Source organism: Dendrobates tinctorius, unplaced genomic scaffold (assembly GCF_039654945.1).
Source record: "Dendrobates tinctorius isolate UK_male_01 unplaced genomic scaffold, ASM3965494v1 ptg000111l, whole genome shotgun sequence".
Lineage (NCBI taxonomy): Eukaryota > Metazoa > Chordata > Amphibia > Anura > Dendrobatidae > Dendrobates > Dendrobates tinctorius.
In genome coordinates, this window is record NW_027361779.1 from 24,059,293 (window position 1) to 24,081,000 (window position 21,708).

Sequence of the window (21,708 nt, forward strand, 5' to 3'; positions counted from 1 at the left end):
ATTTTTTTACAGGTTGGAGGCATTACTGGTGGGAGGTACAGAGAAGGCATTGTTATTTGTGGGAGGCACAGAAGATATATTATTGGAGTTTGGGGGCACAAAGGATGTACTAATACGGGTGAGAAGCACGAGTGAAGAATTATTTTTTTACTGGATGAAAGAGAGCCCTTCTACTTGGAGGTATAGAGGAAGAATTATTAAGATTTTGGGGCACAGAAAAGACATTATTACTGTTGAGATACACAGTACCAATTAGAGTAATTTCTACCTCTAAGGGTATGTTCACACGGTCAATAAACATTGCGTGGTTGGACTTTCCGTTCATCCGCAGCATCCTAACAACAGCGGCCAGATGTTACAGCTTAGTGGATGGACTTTCATGAATTCCCATCTCCACTATGCATGCAGGGACTCCCGCGGCTTCCCTGCGTAACTGGACATGCGGCGCGTCTTTACTGACCGCAGCATGTCTATTTATCTTGTGGAGACGCTCAGTCTCCGCAAGATAAAGTTACCCGTACAATATATTGGGATGCGGTGATTCCGCAGGGTTCAATGAACACATGTGGAATCACCTGCGTTCAAAAGCCGGCAGCGCTTTGGACGGCGTGGACATGTGCTGCGTCCAAAGCGCTGTCGGTTTCTGCCTGTGGGAACATACCCTAAGAGGTACATTGTTACTGGTGTGTGGCACAGAAGAAGCATTTTGTGCTGGTTAGAGGCATTGATATTGATGATGCATTATTGTGGGAAGCACAAATGAGGCCTATGTTACTGGTGGGAGACACAAAAATGACATTGCAGACACTTTTTCACATTTCTATGTTCTGTCTGTGGTGATGCACTTCTATTTTTCTCTTACTTTGCACTCTATCAGAATACCAAGAGTATTAACAGAGTGGTGGGGTTTCTGAACGGCAGGCTTCTCATTGGCCGGTAGTCAGGGAACGGAAGTATCAGTAGGCTGGCCTATGTGCTGGCAGGCTGCTTACACTGGAGACCCCCTTACTTGCTTAAAGGGAATCTGTCACCCTTTTTTTGGACTATGAGCTGCCGGCACCAACAGGAGCTTATCTACAGTGAGGCGCCTTCGCACTGCAGTATTCTGCCCTTCCCTCAATCGGGCAGAGCAGTGCGCCTGCGCCGGAGTCACGACAGTAAGAGAAGAAGAGGACGGCATTGTATGAAGATGGGAGGTGCCGGACCGCAAACACCCATCGGACCAAGACCAGACCACCCCCCCGGTGAGTATAATCTAATTCTTTTTTTCTTATCTTTCAGGTTACATCGGGGGCTTATCTACAGCATTACAGAATGCTGTAGATAAGCCCCTGATGTCGATGCCGGCAGCTCATAGTCCAAAAAAAGGGTGACAGATTCCCTTTATTAGCGTGAAGGGCATACGGGAGCACATCAAAGGTTTGCCACTGAGAGGAGCAACAGGCTAGGTAGGGGAAATAAAGCTTTATAAATGGAACCAGTAATGTGAAGAAAGCAATAGTTGAACTTATTTCATAATTGATCCCTATAATAGGTATACTTTAAAGGGGGCCTGGTTAGTTTGTTACTGGCAGGTGTTAGTGTTAAGCAACACAGTGAACTAAAATAGACTTAAAGAGGTACTCCCAAAATCACCAAATGGTCTTATAATAATGTACACTTATATTTACGGTACTAATTTGTGCCAATATAACTACATTTTAAGTATGCCCCGGTTCTCACATATCATTCTTTGAGGATGATCTTCCATACCATTGGAATGGTCCTTCAGTAATCCCAGCCAATGATCGATCATGCAGCTGTGCTCTGGGGCGTGTCTCGAATGGAGTGTCTACTGTGATGGATGATGTCATGGAAAAGGGCGGAGCAGTCTATATTGCCATCTAGAGGTCATACTAGGAAGCACTTGTACATTTATGCTGCTAACTAATAAGAAACATGGATTGGAGGATGGGGCCGTATCTAGGAGACTGAGAGGAGAGATATACTGTAGGAAGGGGCTGTATCTAGGAGTCTGAGAGGAGAGGTACTGCAGGATGGGGCTGTATCTAGGAGGCCGAGAGGAGAGATATACTGTAGGATGGGGCTGTATCTAGGAGGCTGAGAGGAGAGATATTCTGCAGGATGGGGCTGTATCTAGGAGTCTGAGAGGAGAGATACTGCAGGATGGGTCTGTATCTAGGAGTCTGAGAGGAGAGATACTGCAGGATGGAGCTGTATCTAGGAGGCTGAGACAAGAGATATTCTGCAGGATGGGGCTGTATCTTGTTTACTGCAGAATTCAGCACTGTATATAGGGGCTGTGGAAATGTATTGCAGGATGGGGTTATATAGAGGGGCTAAGAGATGTTTTGCAGTAGGGGACTTTAATTCAACTTTACTAATGTAGATAATAGAAGATAAAATCAGTAAGGTTAGTACATTATCATGCAGTGTACAAAGGTGAATTATACTTTTAGATTAGCTTAATGGTAACTCAGAGGTGGGGCTAGTGAGAAGCACACAGGAAAGGGAGGAGTCTGCAGCATTGAGGAGAAGCAAGTGTTGCTGGGAAATGGAGTTTTAGCAGATAAGAATAGTCAAGTCCATTCTGCTTTATGAATCTGTTTGCACCGAGTGCAGGTATAAGAAAAAAAAACTTTATGCTGGGCTTAGTCTGTATATTAACCATAGTACGCACTTACTGACCTTTGTAAAAAGTAATATGATTCTGGTAATAACCCTTTATTAGAGTGAACCTCTCATATTAAACATGCAATCCAATCTGTGGGCTGCATGTTATATAGCTGTATGTTGAATAAATCTACTATACTTACTTTTTTTATCAAGCAACAAGCTGAGGCTAAACAGAAGCATCTGCCACTAAACCTTCATTCTCAGTGTATCGTATCAAACACATATACTGTAGGAGACTTGATGCACTAGCTATGGACATCGCTGACATAGCAGCATTCTGTTGTCACAAAATCTAAAATCGAGTGCCTAGAACTTTTTAAATGCCATTTCATGTTTGTTTTTGTCGCTTCTCCCTTCCCAATAAACGTGTTCTCTCCTGAAGTAACATGACGGGCCGTTATGGAGGGATCAGAACATGTGACCGTGTTGATATTTTGCTACACATTTCGGAGTGTGAATGCTAAAGGAAAAAGCTCCTTTGTTCTGCAGTGGTGTGCTCAGATTTCATGAGGATGTGGCTTGTTTGCTTTTTGGATTACTGTGCTGACATTTTCTACTCCATGAAAAGAATGAATTTATAAATGTAAAATATTTGAGAGGTGATGAATGGAATGTCCATGATCCCATAGTTTAGTGACCTTTAGAGCAAAAGTGTCAAGTAATGCCAGCCTTATATAAAAAAGTTTACTATGTACCATATGTACCTTAGCACTTTATCCGTAGTCTATGATTTTATTTTATTTTTTTAGTTAAATTAAATGCATTATCGAATATGTGAAAATTTTCTTTTTATCTAACGGAAAATAGTGGCATTTTTCTCATTTTACAGAAATGTTCAAAAGTCTTATTCATCGTTATAAAAATCCATCAACAGTAATGGTCTGGGTAAATCACAAGGAGAAGGGAAACAATGGATTGCCTCAGAATTTTGTGAAAATCAGGAAACATCACCAAGCGTAGTAAATTTCATTCTAAATCCCTGTCTCTTCGATGAAATTATTTAAGCTATTTTCCAATATACTTGCTTTAAAAATTCCTTACCGCTCCTTAACTACACTGCAGGACACCAATGACGTCACTTGTAGGGGTGGCACTGATCTGCATGACTTGGTATTCTGACGCTGCTCTGTTGTCGGCTTATTATTGCAGATCTAAACCGACAACAGGACGCACTCTGTGGTTGTGCCCATCCCATAGTGATGGTAAGAAGCTTCAGGTCATCAGATTTCTTGGAGCTGCCGTTTGGGTAGTGGACCAGTGACTTGTATATGATAAGCTATTGGTATGTCTTAGCATCCAACTGCCCGAACTGTAAATAATTCTGTGCAGTCAGTGATCGAACCTTTGACACACGTAGTAACTTTCCAAAATAAATCTAGCCCATCCTGGGAATGCCCCCTGATGACGTTTCGTGGGAGTATCCCAGCATGCACTGGGATTCTATAATGAAGCGTCATCACACAGGAAATAGGGAAACAAAATACAATAGCAGATAGGGAACGGTAGGGAATTTTTAATGCAAGTATATTAGAAATAAGTTTAAATTATTACATGAAAATAGATAGGGAATTTAGAATGAAAGATACTTTGCCTTCAAATCATCACTTTAAGCATCATTCAAACAAATGTTGTAATACTTGTAACGCACAAGCAGAATTCATAGAAAGCGGAAAAACAGCATATATTCAAGCTGCATCAATAACAATCTTATAGCTACGTAAGGAATATTGTTATTTATTTTGGAACGATAACTATTAAGAATAAAAACTTAAACCAATTGTTTGAATTTTTATGGTTTTAATTAATAATAATAATAATCTTTATTTTTATATAGCGCTAACATATTCCGCAGCGCTTTACAATTTGCACATATTATCATCACTGTCCCCGATGGGGCTCACAATCTAAATTCCCTATCTTTAGAATGTGGGAGGAAACCGGAGTGCCCGGAGGAAACCCACGCAAACACGGGGAGAACATACAAACTCCTTGCAGATGTTGTCCTTGGTGTGATTCGAACCCAGGACCCCAGCGCTGCAAGGCTGCAGCGCTAACCACTGAGCCACCGTGCTCAGTGATGAGTGAGATATACTCGTTGCTCGGGTTTTTCCGAGCATGCTCGGGTGTCCTCCGAGTATTTTGGCGTGCTCGGAAATTTAGATTTCGCCGTCTCAGCTGCATGATTTGCGACTGCTAGACAGCTTGAATACATGTGTGGAATGCCTGTTTGTTAGGGAATTCCCACATGTATTCAGGCTGTCTACAAGTCGCAAATCATGCAGATTAGACGACAAAAACTAAATCTCCGAGCACGCCAAAATACTTGGAGGACACCCGAGCATGCTCGGGAAAACCCGAGCAACGATGCTACTCGCCCATCACTAGTTTTAATTGATGCTGATTTGGAGCACAAGGTTTGGATCTCAGGGCTGACTGGGTTATCATCAGCAAAAAAGTATGTTTATTGTGTTCTATTTCATCAAGTCTCTTCCGATGCTTACAAAAAAAAATTGCTATATAATCCGAGAGTAGCCAGATACAGGGGCAGAGACTTTGATTCCAGCGATATGTCACTTACTGGGCTGCTTATTGTTTCAGCAAAATCAGTGTTTTATCAGCAGGAGATTATCACTACAGGGCTAGGTGTCTTGTGCCTCCTAGTCAGCCTACATCTTTCTGATGTAGAAAGATAGAACTGCAGCCTTGCAGTGCTGGGGTCCTGGGTTCAAATCCCACCAAGGACAACATCTGCAAGAAGTTTGTATGTTCTCCCCGTGTTTGTGGGTTTCCTCCGGGTTGTTTGGTTTCCTCCCACATTCCAAAGACATATTGATAGGGAATTTAGATTGTGAGCCCCATCGGGTGTTACAAGTTTTGTGACACAACAGCGATCTCACCAGCGAGATCGCTGTGTGTGACAGCAATCAGCGACCGGCCCCCCTGCCGGTATCGCTGATCGCTGCAGGAAAGCCCAGGACATTTCTTTGGTCGCTGGACTCCCGCTGGCCAGCACCCATCGCTGCGTGTGACAGGCGGGAGACCAGCGATCTGCTGGTAACTAATGTACACATCGGGTATCCAAGGGACGCATGTTAGTTACCAAGCGCGCTGATGCAGGTACCTGGTAACTAACGTACACATCGGTTATCTAGTGAAGCACCAGCTCATCAGCGATCACATAGCGACTTAGGCCTCTTTCACACTTCCGTTTTTGACCATCAGTCAAAATCCGCCAGTTTTTGAAGAAAACGGATCCGCCTTTATTTTTTTGGCGGATCCGTTTTTTTCCCCATTGAGTTGCATTACCGGCGGATCTTGACGGATGGCCATCCGTTGGATCCGTTTTTTTGCGGATCCGCCAAAATGTTTGTGTCCTCCGGCATGCCTGGACGGACCCTGCAACTTTTTTTTGCTGTAGGATCCGCATGGAGAAAGGAAGTCAGCCGGGAATCAATCTCTCTCTTGCAAAAAAAAGTGATTGTATCAAAATGACAGCACGTAGACCAGCAAGTGACACATTGCTGGAATCAGAGTCTCAGGCCCTATATCATCTTGCTGTCATATTTCACTGGAAAATCCTGCTGACCGATTCCTTTTAACTATGAAATTTTGTTTTTTTCTGAAATTAATCTTTCTGTGAGAGATCAGGAAATGATTGAGCCAAACTAAAGACTTGGGTCTGATGGTTAAGGAATAACATTTTCAACTCTCAAAAAAAGGAATAAAACTTTATAAACTATTCTATTTTTTTAAGTTTTATAATCACAACATCTGGTTACTAGATTAGTTCCTATCAACACTTTGTACACCCTGTGTTTTTTTTTTTTTTTATATTCACTAGTAGAAACATCAAAAACTCTTCATTTACAAATACATCATTGACCTGGGTTTCAGTAAAGGTGGAAATATAAAAACTTTTAAAGAAAGCACAATATGCCCTACACTCCCTGACAGAAGTTATGTCGCTTATCCATGTTATGTAAATAAAAGCTTATAACCTGACGTTAAATTCATCCATTGCTTGTATAAATTATTCTTTTGAAAGCTGAAACCCTCCGAAATGTGGTTTAGGTTAAGAAAATAAATTGGCATCAATGCAGAAATATTGATCATTTAATGGACACTGAATGGTCAGATTTTGGCAAGACAAAAGTTTTGTCACTTGATCATATAATGCACCCAATCCTAGTTTCCATCCTCACCTGTGCTCAGTAAATGATCGGTTAATTAGTGGTTGTGTCTAAAAAGAAACCCAGCACCCCAGACCTTCACTCCAGACTGGGAGGAGATGCTGGAGTGCTCAAACAAGGTTTCCCCATCAGCTTACAACAAAATGACCCAATTATAAGTAATCCATCAACCATATCTTACACCAGCTAAATTAGCAAAAATGGGTCGTTCTCACACCTCGGAATGTCCGAGCTGTCATGAGTTGGAGGCCGACTTCATACACATGATGTGGAGGTGTCCAGTGATACATACATTCTGGCAGAAGGTTACCACCTTCTTGTCATCCCTAATAGCTATACCAATTCCCCTGGACCCTTGGTGTGCCTGTTTGGGGTTGTGAAAGAAAATAATTGGGACCATTATATTAAAATATTTCTCCAAGAGATGCTATTTTTGGTAAGGAAATTCATTGCTCTGAGATAGATGGGTAATTTACACCCAACACTGAGATCCTGGGTAGAACTTGTCAATTCAGTGATTCCATATGAAATCACGGTCTATCACAATAGAGGGTGCCCTGGGAAATTCTATAAAATATGGGATTACCGGAACTCAACACCCATCACTATCTAACAAGTGCCTATGAATATTGACATGGGGGGTATGCCCAAACCACATTTACAGGTGCGTCGGTTTTTCCAGCAGAAATGTTAATTTGTAGTTATTGTTATGTAAATAGCTATTGGGTATCCATCTCCAAGTTTCGGGGTTGACGTTATATGCGATCCAGTAAATGTATACTGAGATAACAAGTTAGAATGAGTGGTTAGATGTGAAATATATAACCAAAGTGTAACATTGCTGGACGGTTAATGACCAGACATGGGAATGAACACTACTAATTCGTACATTGTTTTAATTTTGTAAACCAGTGCAATAACAAAGTGTACTTCTGTTTATGGACATGGGAAGTGTGTTTGTTCTTATGTATATTTTCAATAAACGAAGTTAAAAAATAAATCCCCTCCCATATAAGTTCATGTATGATTTGAACTGTTTTGCCTGTGGTATTTTCCTGTAGACCTCATAGAAAAGCTCTTTAGGTGTTAGTATTTTCCCCACCCTCGGTGACTTGTTTTCTGCAATAAATAGTTTGTGTCTCTTCTCTTTCTTTCTGCATGAACACATTTTCAGTAGTTTTTGCCATCATGATTCAGTCAACTGAATGATAAAATGAAATAAAATAAGTGGAAAGTATTAGGTTTATATATAAAAGAAGGTCCAAAATAGATTCATGTAAATTTTCTTGAGTTTCCATAAGAGAAGTCAATGGTTTTATCATGTGTTGTAAACTTGAAACATAAGTTCTTTAGCTGCTATTTAATGTGACTTTCTGGGCATTTCAACACCTGTGATGTTCACCCAGTGATTTTCCATCAAAGACAACCTGTCGCTTGATTTTCATAAACTAAATCAATACTATAATAGTATAATACCTTGCTATTGGTTCAGCAATGTGTCACTGTATAAACTGTTGTGTTCAAAATGAAGTTCTAAACGTACATGGACTACATGATAATTAGCCGCCCTCAATAGTCATATGGGTGGTGCTCTTCAGGTGAAGAGTCATAAAGTCTTATGTACTGTACCTACTATTGTATGTCCAACACTGTAAATAAGTGTGTGCTGGCTTTGTCTTCAAAGGCTCAACAAAGACAAGTAATCATATCTCCTATTATTTTCCAGCAAGTCCAAAATGAGACAACTTGGTATAATTGAAGATCCCTTAGGGTTGAGGTGTGTCAAAACACAGTGGGTACGGAAAGTATTCAGACCCCTTTAAATTTTTCACTCTTTGTTTCATTGCAGTCATTTGGTAAATCCAAAAAAGTTCATTTTTTTTCTCATGAATGCCCATCTTGACTGAAAAAAAACAGATATATAGAAATTTTTGCAGATTTACAAAAATGAAATATCACATGGTCATAAGTATTCAGACCCTTTGCTCAGTATTGAGTAGAAGCACCCTTTTGAGCTAGTGCAGCCATGAGTCTTCGTGGGAATGATACAAGTTTTTCACACCTGGATTTGGGGATCCTCTGCCATTCTTCCTTGCAGATTCTCTCCAGTTCCGTCAGGTTGGATGGTGATCGTTGGTGGACAGTCATTTTCAGGTCTCTCCAGAGATACTCAATTGGGTTTAGGTCAGGGTTCTGGCTGGGCCAGTCAAGAATGGTCATAGAGTTGTTAGCCACTCCTTTGTTATTTTAGCTGTGTGCTTAGGGTCATTATTTTGTTGGAAGGTGAACCTTCAGCCAAGTTTGAGGTCCAAAACACTCTGGAAGAGGTTTTCATCCAGGATATCTCTGTATTTGGCCGCATTCATGTTTTCTTCAGTTGCAAGCAGTTGTCCTGTCCCTGCAGCTGAAAAACACCCCCATAGCATGATGCTGCCACCACCACCATGTTTCACTATTGGGGAAAAACCAGGGGAAGAGTCTTGAGGAGATCATTTGCATATTCCCAGTGCCTTCTGGGATAAGTGAAGAGTCTCCGCGAGCTCAACGATCACTGGGTTTTGGCCGTTGCAGCTGAAAAGAGGAAATCGGAAAAACCGCGCGCCGACAGGGCTCATCTTTCATCGTTTTTAGGAAATCTCAAGATGGAAGAGGCCAGGAGCCATTTGGTGAGCTGCATTTCTTGCTACATGTTCACAGACTTACCAGTGGAAAAGCCAAACTTCACATGCCACAAATGCAAGCTTGTGTCCCTGTTGGAGGAAAAGTTGCAAAATCTCGAAGAGAGGTTAGCTACGTTGAAGATCATTAAGGAAGGTGAAGAGTTCTTGGACAGAACAGAATTATCTCTTCATGTTACAGAAAGAGAAGAAATTCGAAGTGCACCTGAAGAAACAGAGGAATGGAGACATGTGACCCAGAGAAGCAGGAGGATCAGGAGGCAGTCAGCACCCATACTGCTCAGAAACCAATACCAGGCTCTCACGCAGGAAAACAATGAAGAAATACATCAGGATAAGACTTTGCCAACAAGCAGCAACCTTGTACGCCTTCAGAGTCCTCCTGGATGGAGAAAGAAAAATGTTGTGAAGAAGAAACGGAGAGTGGTGGTCATGGGGGATTCCCTGTTGAGAGGAACTGAGGCCGCTATCTGCAGACCGGATATAACTTCAAGAGAAATGTGTTGTCTTCCAGGTGCAAAAATTAAAGATGTGTCTGACAGGATATCAGGACTCTTCAGACCTACAGATGACTACCCATTCCTGCTACTACATGTGGGGACAAATGACACTGCAAGAAACGACCTGGAAACCATCTGCAGAGACTTTGAAGACGTAGGCAAGAAAGTGAAAGAACTGGGAGCGCAGGTGGTCTTCTCTTCCATCCTCCCAGTGGATGGCCATGGAACAAGGAGGTGGAATAAGATTCTGCAGGTGAACAACTGGCTACGTCGATGGTGCCGTCAGCAACGATTTGGATTTCTGGATCACGGAGTGAACTACTTATACGATGGACTACTTGCTAGAGATGGGGTGCACCTTACGAAGACTGGTAAGCATGTATTTGGAAGTCGCCTTGCTACACTTGTAAGGAGAGCTTTAAACTAGAACAACATGGGAAGGGAAGCAAAAGACCAGAAAAAGCCATACACCTGACAAATGCTATTGAGAACTCTGCTATTAGAAGTGGAAAGGAAGAACAAAGACGAAAGAATCTAATTAATAAAAATATTGGAGAAAGAGAAACCAATCACAAACTAAAATGTTTCTATACTAATGCACAAAGCATGGGCAACAAACAAGGAGAATTGGAACTACTAACACAGGAAAAGAAATATGATGTCATTGGAATCACTGAAACTTGGTGGGACAATACACATGATTGGAATACAAGACTAGAAGGATACAACTTATTTGCAAGAAACAGACTTGATAAACGAGGAGGGGGTGTCGCATTGTATGTTAGAAACGCGTATATCTGCACAGAGATTGAAGCTTCAGAGACTGGGAGTTCTGTGGAAACTGTTTGGGTAAGAATACAAGGACAGAACAATGGAAAGGACACCATTGTAGGCATTTACTACAGGCCGCCTGTGCAAGTTGAAGCTATGGATGAACTCTTTATGCATCAAATGGCCAAGTTCTCCAAAAAATATGACATAGTTGTCATGGGAGATTTCAACTATCCAGACATTTGTTGGGAATCTCTCTCAGGCAAAACTAACAGGTCAAGGAAATTCTTATCCTCTCTTGCTGACAACTTTATCTTCCAAAAGGTAAGGGAGAAAACAAGGGGAACTGCTACCTTGGATCTAATCCTTATAAACAGGGAGGAAATGGTTGAGGAGGTAAAAGTGGCTGGGACCCTAGGAGGTAGCGACCATGCTATTTTAGAATTTTGGATAACTAGAGGCGGAAGACCTGTGAAGACTCAGACATCAAGGTTAGATTTCAGAAAGGCAGATTTTAAGGGATTCAGAAAGAGAATTGGAGGGATCCAATGGCTGGATATCCTTAAAGACAAAAATGTCCAGGAAGGATGGGAAATCTTGAAAAATGAAATTCTCAAAGCACAGTTGTTAACAATTCCGAAAAGAGGGAAGAATAGGAAGCAGTTAAGGAAACCAGGATGGATGAACACAGAACTTAAGCACATGCTAAAAAGGAAGAAAAAAATGTTTATAAAATGGAAAGAGGGAGGCATATCTAAAGAAGAATATAATGCTGTCTGCAGAACCTGCAGGGCACAAATCAGATTATCTAAAGCTGAAAATGAATTGAGGCTTGCAAGAGATGTCAAAAGCAATAATAAAGGATTTTGGGGATATGTCAAAAGTAAAAGAAAAGTCAAAGATGCTATAGGATTTTTACAGGATGAAAATGATGAAATGGTAAGACAGGATGTTGAGAAGGCTGAACTTTTAAATTCCTATTTTGCATCTGTTTTCTCTCAGAAAGGAAATGTAACATCAACTGTTATTCACTGTCCTATTAAGGGAATAGAAGAATCCAGGATATCTATAAACAGAAAGATAGTGAGGAAACACTTAGCTAGCCTAAATGAATTCAAGTCTCCAGGTCCAGATGAATTACACCCCAGAGTACTGAAGGAGATAGCAGAAGAAATTTTTGAACCCCTCTCTATAATCTTTGAAAATTCTTGGAGAACAGGAGAAGTGCCAGAAGACTGGAGAAGAGCAAATGTTGTTCCTATCTTCAAAAAGGGGAAGAAGGTGGACCCAGGTAACTATAGGCCGGTGAGTCTGACTTCTATACCAGGAAAGATCTTTGAACAAATTATTAAACAACATGTATGTCAATACCTGGATAAGAATGAAGTGATTAAACAGAGTCAGCATGGGTTTGTAACTAATAAGTCATGTCAGACTAACTTAATTTCCTTCTATGACGGTATCACTGATTGGGTAGATCAAGGAAATGCTGTAGATATAGTATATCTTGACTTCAGCAAAGCATTTGACAAAGTCTCTCATACAATCCTTATTGAAAAAATGATTAAGTATGGAATGGACAAGGCAACTGTTAGGTGGATTCATAACTGGTTTAGTGATCGGACCCAAAGAGTGGTCGTAAATGGCTGCACATCCAGTTGGAAGAATGTCTCAAGTGGGGTACCACAGGGCTCTGTCCTGGGCCCTGTATTGTTCAACATCTTTATCAACGATTTAGATGAAGGAATTGAGGGTAAACTGATTAAATTTGCTGATGACACAAAGCTAGGAGGGATAGCTAATACTAGAGAAGAGAGAGAGAGGATTCAAAAAGATTTAAATAAACTGGAGCAGTGGGCAGCAACTAACAGAATGGTTTTTAACAGGGAGAAATGCAAAGTACTACATCTGGGCAATAAAAATGGAAAAAGCATATATAGAATGGGAGGAATAGGGCTAAGTGACAGCACATGTGAAAAAGACTTGGGTATACTAATAGATCACAGACTGAATATGAGTCAACAGTGTGATGCAGCAGCAAAAAAGGCAAATGCAATTCTAGGATGTATTAACAGAAGCATACAGTCTAGATCACGTGAAGTCATTATTTCCCTCTACTCCTCTTTGGTCAGACCTCATCTGGAATATTGTGTCCAGTTTTGGGCACCACATTTTAAAAAAGACATCAACAAACTGGAGCAAGTTCAGAAAAGAGCGACCAGAATGGTGACCGGTCTGCAAACCCTGTCTTATGAGGAAAGGTTGCAGGATTTGGGAATGTTTAGTTTGCAAAAGAGAAGACTGAGAGGAGACTTAATAGCTGTCTACAAATATCTAAAGGGCTGTCACATTGTAGAAGGATCAACTTTATTCTCATTTGCACAAGGAAAGACTAGAAGCAATGGGATGAAACTGAATGGGAGGAGACACAGATTAGATATTAGAAAAAACTTTTTGACAGTTAGAGTGATCAATGAGTGGAACAGGCTGCCACGAGAAGTGGTGAGTTCTCCTTCAATGGAAGTCTTCAAACAGAGGCTGGACAGACATCTGACTGGGATGATTTAGCGAATCCTGCTTTGAGCAGGGGGTTGGACCAGATGGCCCAGGAGGTCCCTTCCAACTCTACGATTCTATGATTCTATGATTGTATTGGGCAGGTGATGAGCATTGCCTGGTTTTCTCCACACATACCGCTTAGAATTATCACCAAAAAGTTCTATCTTCGTCTCATCAGATCAGAGAATCTTATTTCTCATAGTCTGGGAGTCCTTCATGTGTTTTTTAGCAAACTCTATGCAGGCTTTCATATGTCTGACACTGAGGAGAGGCTTCCGTCGGCCCACTCTGCCATAAAGGTCCAACAGGTGGAAGGCTGCAGTGATAGTTAATTTTGTGGAACTTTCTCCCATCTCCCTACTGCATCTGTGGCGCTCATCCACAGTTATCTTGGGGTTCTTTACCTCTCTCACCAAGGCTCTTCGCCCACAATTGCTCAGTTTGGCTGGATGGCCAGGTCTAGGAAGACTTCTGGTGGTCTCAAGCTTCTTCCATTTAAGGATTATGGAGGCAACTGTGTTCTTAGGAAACTTGAGTTCTGCAGAAATTCTTTTGTAACCTTGGCCAGATCTGTGCCTTGTCACAATTCTGTCTCTGAGCTCCTTGGCCAATTCCTTTGACCTAATGATTCTCATTTGGTCTGATATGCACTGTGAGCTGTGAGGTCTTATATAGACAGGTGTGTCCCTTTCCAAATCAAGTCCTATCAGTTTAATTAAACACAGTTGGACTCCAATGATGGAGTAGAACCATCTCAAGGAAGATCACAAGGAAATAGACATCATGTGACTTAAATATGAGTGTCTGAGTAAAGGGTCTGAATACTTATGACCACGTGATATTTCAGCTTTTCTTTTTTAATAAATTTGCAAAAATTTCTACATTTATGTTTTTTTTTTTTCAGTCAAGATGGGGTGCAGAGTGTACATTAATGAGAAAAAAATGAACTTTTTTGAATTTACCAAATGGCTGCAATGAAACAAAGAGTGAAAAATTTAAAGAAGTCTGAATACTTTCCGTACCCACTGTATCCTTCCCCACCCACAAGCCACTCCTTAATAGGTTTTTCTTCTTTCTCACTTTGAAAAAGCCATTTTACAATAGTACACAAAGTTCCTAAGGTGACTAACTGCAGCATGTGATGGACTGCAGCCTTCACAGTTCCATCAGACAAAACAGTTCTGCTTGATGTAATTGTGAAGGCTTGAGTCCATCAGTAGCCGCTTATAGACTGATGTGTGGGGGGACTCACAGCACTTGGAGCATAGGCGTAACGCCTGTCCAGTAGGGAAACATGCTCAATCGCAATATTGAAAATGGTTTGTTCAGTAGTGCACATCCCTTTACCTCAATGACAGTCTTTCAAGTGTTTTTCTGATACAAGGACAATGTAATGCTTGAACTAAGGGATGGCTTGCATATGCATAAAGAAAAAATGCTACTGTCCAAAAAGCTAAATAATTTTAACAGATTTGCAATGATATTAATTTGATGTTGATGAATCCCTTCCCAACATGCCACAAACCTATTTATTTTCCTCTAGAGCTTGGAGTGTCGTATCTGGACTACAAAACCAAGTCTTCCTTGTTCCCACAATGACCTTCACATGTGTTTATCAGCATGAAGACAGAGTGTCACACGAATAACTCTTCTGTGATTTCCGGAAAATGTATATTAATAGAGAGAGGCATCATTTAAAGGTAGGGTTTCTTTTTGCTTTCAGCATTTTACATTTGCATTTTGTTAATAAAATTATGCTTCTTTCTTTCTTTTTTTTTTTTCATTTTTGACTTCTTTTACCAACATTGTTAAATTGCTATACGTTATATAGTGTCAAAATGACAACCTTTTTTTGCAATTCTCAAGCGACTAATGAATTTCATCCGTTGGGTCTGTCTACTAGTGATGAGCGAGTGTGCTTGTTACCCAAGCTCTCCGAGCATGCTTGGGTGTTCTCCGAGTATCTTGGGCGTGCTCGTAGATCATGTTAGTGTCTCCACAGCTGCACGATTTGCGGCTGTTAGACAGCATGAATGCTATCTATCTATCTATCTATCTATTTATCTATCTAGAGAGAGAGATTTAGACATTTATCCATTTTGATTTAGTTGACAGACATTTTTATTATTGCTTAGATGGGAAGGTCAGGCCCAATGAATGAAATTCATTGGTAGCTTGAGAATTTCCTGTGCATGCATAGATTTTCTGTGTTCCAAAGATCTTAAATATTGCTTCCTCCTATATGTTCAAGAATGCGTTCTAAAAGCGAGGGGCATAAATTTTAATTTTTTTGTAGGAATCATTTGTACGCCTCATTAAAATGAAAAATAAGCCACACATGAACCTTGTGCTTGTGAGTCTTTTAAGTCAACTGAATGCACAGTGTCATGGCGATCAAATGTTTTTCGGTTTCGTACGCTCATGAATAGTATTAGCAGCGTTTTCTTTTTTTCTTGAAAGAACATCCGATTTTATTGAAAAGCTGGTTTCTTTTTGACACAAGTGGTTGAAAGACTTGCGTATTGTGCGGTATATTATGATCACTTTTCTTGGATGCAGTCTATGGAGTTAAAAAATGGCAAGCAAAAACCGCAAAATGTCCGCTCGTTCTACATCTGTGCACAAATAATAAATTAACACTCGCATTAAAAGCACTTCTACCAACTTTCACCACTAAGAAATGAATTCTGACTCATTGATAATTTGCTATTTCAATCATTAGGACTTTTATTAGTCACTGTTGGCTTGCAGTTTACTTGGTGACTCAGTTGGAGAAATGTAAATGAGATTGCTGAACACTGGCAGGAAGTGAGAGTTTTGAAACCTGCTTAAAGGCAGACCACAGATTTTCATTCTTATATTCTTAGTTTTTTACAGACAAATGTGGTAGGACCAGTGGTGTAACTAGAGTCCTATAAGCCCAAGTGCAAAATTTGGATTAAAGCTGCTACCAGCATGTTGATCATATCTATGGGCCACTGTAATAATGTACTCGGTCATAGCCCCAATCCTGTAAACATGTCCCATATCCTGATAGAATGTCCCCCATCATGTAATAACGTCCTCCGTCCTAGCACCTATCCTGTAATAATGTTCCCTGTCCCGGCCCCTTATTGTAATAATGTCTCCTTTTCTGTAATAATGGCCCTCGTTCTGGTTCCTTTATGTAAAAATGCTCCCCGTTCTGGACTCTTCCTGTAATAATGTCCCCCATCTTGTAATGATTTTCCCCATCCTGGTGTGTTCCTCAAACAAAATTTAAAATGAAAAAAAAATTATTCTTGCCTTTTCTCACGCCTGTGGCGAACAGTGCCCTCTTCCTCCTCCATAGCCAGACCATGGGGGCAGTCAATGCTTTGAAGTGACGTCATGTGCCACCTGCAATGGTCATGCTGAATCTGCATTCTGCGTCTGTATTCACTAGATTTCTTGATGTTTGACAACTTGACAGACCACAAAACTTTTATGTCTTTTTTGGGCTATGTTTGTTGCTTCTACAGTATTTTTCAAGTTCTAAACTAAGTAGCAATTGTGTCTGCAACCATGTTGGTCTTGAAGCAAGATTTTGAATTTGCCAAGCTTTGCTTTTCTGCTGCTGCAAATATATTGCCTACAGTATATATTGTTTATTATGGCACAGCTTTTGTCCTGGCTTCTGATACTCACCTCTCTCTGACATCTTCATCTCTCTGTAGATCCTCCTCCTCCTCAGAAGTAGGGGCCGCTTCTCTCTGTTCAGTGCATAAATGTCAATTATATAGTCACTGCTTGTTCTCCTATGATCTCACCGGATCTCAAACTCACGTCACCAATGAACCACAGCTTGTAATGATGTAGATGGGCGGCATGGTGGCTCAGTGGTTAGCACTGGGCTCCTGGGTTCAAGGCCCACCAAGGGCAACATCTGCAAGGAGTTTGTATGTTCTCCCCCGAGTACTACCTCTATATTCCAAGAAAACCTACTGATAGGGAATTTAGATAGTGAGCCTCATCAGGGACAGTGCCAATAATGTCTGTAAAGTGCTGTGGATTAATGGCGCTATATAAATAAGTAAAATAAATAAAAATTTAAATAAATAGGAGAATTTGGTAATCTTGACCTGTATTGCAGGCAATGAACCCAGAAGCAGATTATACGTGTCTATGGAGATACATTGTATACGTAACAATGTATTTCTATGGATCCTGTATATCGAGGTGAAGAAAAAGATTTTTGTTCCTATAAATGTAGCAAAATTAAATCAGTAGCAATTGCTGCTCCAGGTCTTGAACCTATAAACTCAACATTACTGGCAGGAGCCTATGCTACTGAGACACAAGCTCTGAGAATGTGATGTGGATAATTTTATGTACTTGATCTGCACTGCAGGATTGAGCTCTGTATGCAGATTATACTGAAATATAGTAATACATTTTGCACAGCAGTAGATTTCTATGTATTTTTATTCTAGAGGGAGAATAAGATTTTTTTTCGCCCTGTAAAATTACATAAAAATAAAAACAAAGCACATTTGATAATGAAAAAAAATCTAATTTTTAATGCTTTTTTTAAAATAATAGGCATCACAAATCAGAAAATAGCACGGACATATATGGTGTCCCTATAATCGTAACGACCCGCACAACACAGCGATAAGATTATTTACGGGAATCCGTAAATGATGTAAAAAAAATGGCATGATTGATATTTCTCTATTAAACCCATAAAAAAGTAATAAAACTGTAAGTGCAAATGCTGCGTTCTTTCTGCTGCTTCTTTTCTGCATGTGTTCTCACCACACAACACAATAACAATCTCCTCCGATTAATGCGTGTTTGCTGTGTTTCTTTTATGTATTTTCCCGCTTATGTGATGCAATTTTGGTGCAGATATGAAGTAGACTTTTTAATAGTATAGTACAGAAAAAGCTTTGATTCTGTGCTTAAAAATGCAGCACCGTTTTTTTTTCTTGCATTTTTTTCAGAAGAAGCCGTTAGAGAAAAAATGCACCAAAACTGCAGAATTCATCAGTGTCTTTAGACGCACCGTTGGCAGAGATTTCATAGAAATACATTTGCTTAACAGTTTAGACCTTGTTCACATGTAGTATAAATGTTACACATTTTCTGCTTCTTTTTTGCACAGAAATTCTACTGTTTAACTATCCAAGCAAAGTGGATGTGAATTCATGAGAACTGTGCCCACTGTGCTTCAAAAGACGCAGCTGAACTGTGCGGTTTTGGTGCTTTTTTTTCCTCTCTTGTCTTCTATGTGAAGCCTAAAAAAAATCACATGTAAAAAACTGCAGTTACGTTTTTAAGTGCAGAATTTATCCCCTTTCTGTCTGTCATGTGACGTACTATCCCGTCCATGTGCCCTGGGACTTAATTCCCAGGGACGGGATAGTACGTCACAGCGATCAGCGGCGCCCACGTGGTGAGCGCCGCTGATTGTGGCCGGGTGTCAGCTGATTGTCACGGACCGCCCCCGACACGTTAACCCCTTGCACACCGCGATCAAACACGATCGCGGTGTACTGGGGGTTAAAGGGAAGCATCAGCAGGGAGGGGGCTCCCTCCGTGCTTCCCTGAGCCCCCCACAGCAGCGCAATGTGCAGCGCTGCTGCGGGGGACTCCATCCCTGCAGGTCCCCGAATCCAAGATGGCGATGGGGACCTTCGGGGGCCTGCAGGGAGCTGGCTTCCTCAGTGCCTGCAAAGCGCAGGCATGAGGAAAGCCTGTGCAGTGCCTGTGACAGATCTCAGATCTCTGATCTGTCACCATGATCTGTGATGTGACAATGTAATAAAGTTAACAAAAAAAAGGTGTAAAAATAATTTTAAAAAAATCGCTAAATAAATTGATAAAAAAAATTCCTTAATAAATTCATTTTTTGGAAAAAAAACAAAAACAATAAAAGTACACGTTTGGTATCGCCGCGTCCTTAACGGCCCGCCCTATAAAACTGTCCCACTAGTTAACCCCTTTAGCGAACCCCTTAAAAAATAAAAATAAAAAACTAAGCAAAAAATAATGATTTATTATCATACCGCCAAACAAAAAATGCAATAACGCATGATCAAAAAGACACATATACATATCCATGGTACTGCTGAAAACGTCATCTTGTCCCGCAAAAAACGAACTGCCATACAGCATCATCAGCAAAAAAATAAAAAAGTTGTAGCTCGCAGAATAAAGCGATGCAAAAATAATTATTTTTTATATAAAATTGTTTTCATTGCATAAAAGGGCCAAAACGGAAAAAAAGCCCTAAATGAGGTATCGCTGTAACCGTACTGACCCGAAGAATAAAACCGCCTTATCAATTTTACCGCACGCGGAACGGTGTAAACACACCCCCCAAAAGAAATTCATGAAACGCTGGTTTTTGTTCATTCTGCATCCCAAAAATCGGAATAAAAAGCGATCAAAAGATGTCACATGCCCGAAAATTATACCAATAAAAAGTCAACTCGTCCCGCCAAAAATAAGACCTCACATGACTCGGTGGGTCAAAATATGGAAAAATTATAGCTCTCAATATGTGGTGATGCAAAAACTATTTTTACAATAAAAAGCGTCTTTTAGCATATGACAGCTGCCAAAAATAACCCCCTATAAATAATAAATCAAACCCCCCGTTATCACCCCCTTAGTTAGGGAAAAATAATAAAATTAAAAGAAAATGTATTTATTTCATTTTTCCCATTAGGGTTAGGGCTAGGGTTAGGGCTGAGATTAGGGTTAGGGGTGTGTTGCGGTTAGGGTTGGAGTTATAATTGTGGGGTTTCCACTGTTTGGGCACATCAGGTGCTCTCCAAATGCAACATGGCATCTGATTTCAATTCCAGCCAATTCTGCGTTGAAAAAGTCAAACGGTGCTCCTTCCCTTCCAAGCTCTGCCATGCGCCCAAACAGTGTTTTACCCCCACATATGGGGTATCAGCCTACTCAGGACAAATTGCAAAACAACTTTTGGGGTCCAATTTCTCCTGTTATCCTTAGGAAAATAAAAAAATTTGGGGCAAAAATATCATTTTTGTGGAAAAAAAATATTTTTTTATTTTCATTCCCGGGCGTTATAATCTTCTGTGAAGCCCTTGGGGGTTCAAAGTGCTCATCATCACACATCTAGATAAGTTCCTTAGGGGGTCTAGTTTCCAAAATGGTGTCATTTGTGGGGGGTTCCACTGTTTAGGTACATTAGGGGCTCTCCAAATGCAACATGACACCCGCAGACCATTCCTTCAAAGTCTGCATTCCAAAACGTCACTACTTCCCTTTCGAGCCCCGAAGTGTGCCCATACAGTAGTTTTCTCCCACATATGGGGTGTCAGCGTACTCAGGACAAATTGGACAACAACTTTTGGGGTCCAATTTCTCCTGGTACCCTTGGGAAAATCAAAAAATTAGTGACTATAAAAGATCATGTTTGTGGAAAAAATAAGATTTTTTTTTATTTTCACGCCCGGGCGTTATAAACTTCTGTGAAGCACTTCTCACCACACATCTAGATAAGTTCCTGGGGGGGTCTTGTTTCCAAAATTGTGTCATTTGTGGGGGGTTTCCACTGTTTTGGTACATCAGGGGTTTTACCAATCGCGACATGGTGTCCGATCTCAATTCCAGCCAAAAAAGTCAAATGGCGCTGCTTCCCTTCTGAGCTCTGCCATGCGCCCAAATAGTCGTTTACACCCACATATGGGGTATCACCGTACTCAGGACAAATTACCCAATAACTTTTAGGGTCCTGTTACCCTTGGAAAAATAAAAATTGAGGGTGAAAAGATCATTTTTGTGGAAAAAATGATTTTTTAATTGTACCGCTGTACGTTATAAACTTCTGTGAAGCCCTTGTGGGTTCAAAGTTCTCACCACATATCTAGACAAGTTCCTTGGGGGTCTAGTTTCCAAAATGGGGTCACTCGTGGGGGGTTTCCACTGTTTAGGCACATCAGGGGCTCTCCAAACGTGACATGGCATCCGATCTGAATTCCAGCCAATTTTGCATTGAAAAAGTCAAACGGCGCTCCTTCCCTTCTGAGCTCTGCCATGGGCCGAAACAGTGGTTCCCCCCACATATCAGGTATCAGCGTACTCAGGACAAACTGCACAATAACTTTTGCAGTCAAGTTTCTCCTGTTACCCTTGGTAAAATAAAAAAAATTGAATCTTTTGTGAAAAAAAGTTAAATGTTCATTTTTTTGAAAATATTCAAAAAATTCCTGTGGCGCACCTGAAGGGTTAATAAACTTCTTGAATGTGGTTTTGAGCACCTTAGGCTGGTTTCACATTTGCGTTTTTTTGCGCTGGAAAAAAACGCATACGTGCGCATGCGTTTTTTCCCCTATA

At 40.7% G+C, this 21,708-nt stretch overlaps 1 protein-coding gene across 1 annotated transcript in view; it reads left to right on the plus strand.

Annotated features, from left to right (window-relative positions):
* The window catches only part of BACH2 (BTB domain and CNC homolog 2), a 378,746-nt gene that overhangs the window by 176,552 nt on the left and 180,486 nt on the right, over positions 1 to 21,708 (plus strand). The window contains exon 3 of the mRNA XM_073589560.1: positions 14,918 to 15,074. Within this exon, the coding sequence (XP_073445661.1) occupies positions 15,042 to 15,074 (33 nt within the window). The 5' untranslated portion in view covers positions 14,918 to 15,041. The remainder of the gene's footprint in view (positions 1 to 14,917; positions 15,075 to 21,708) is intronic.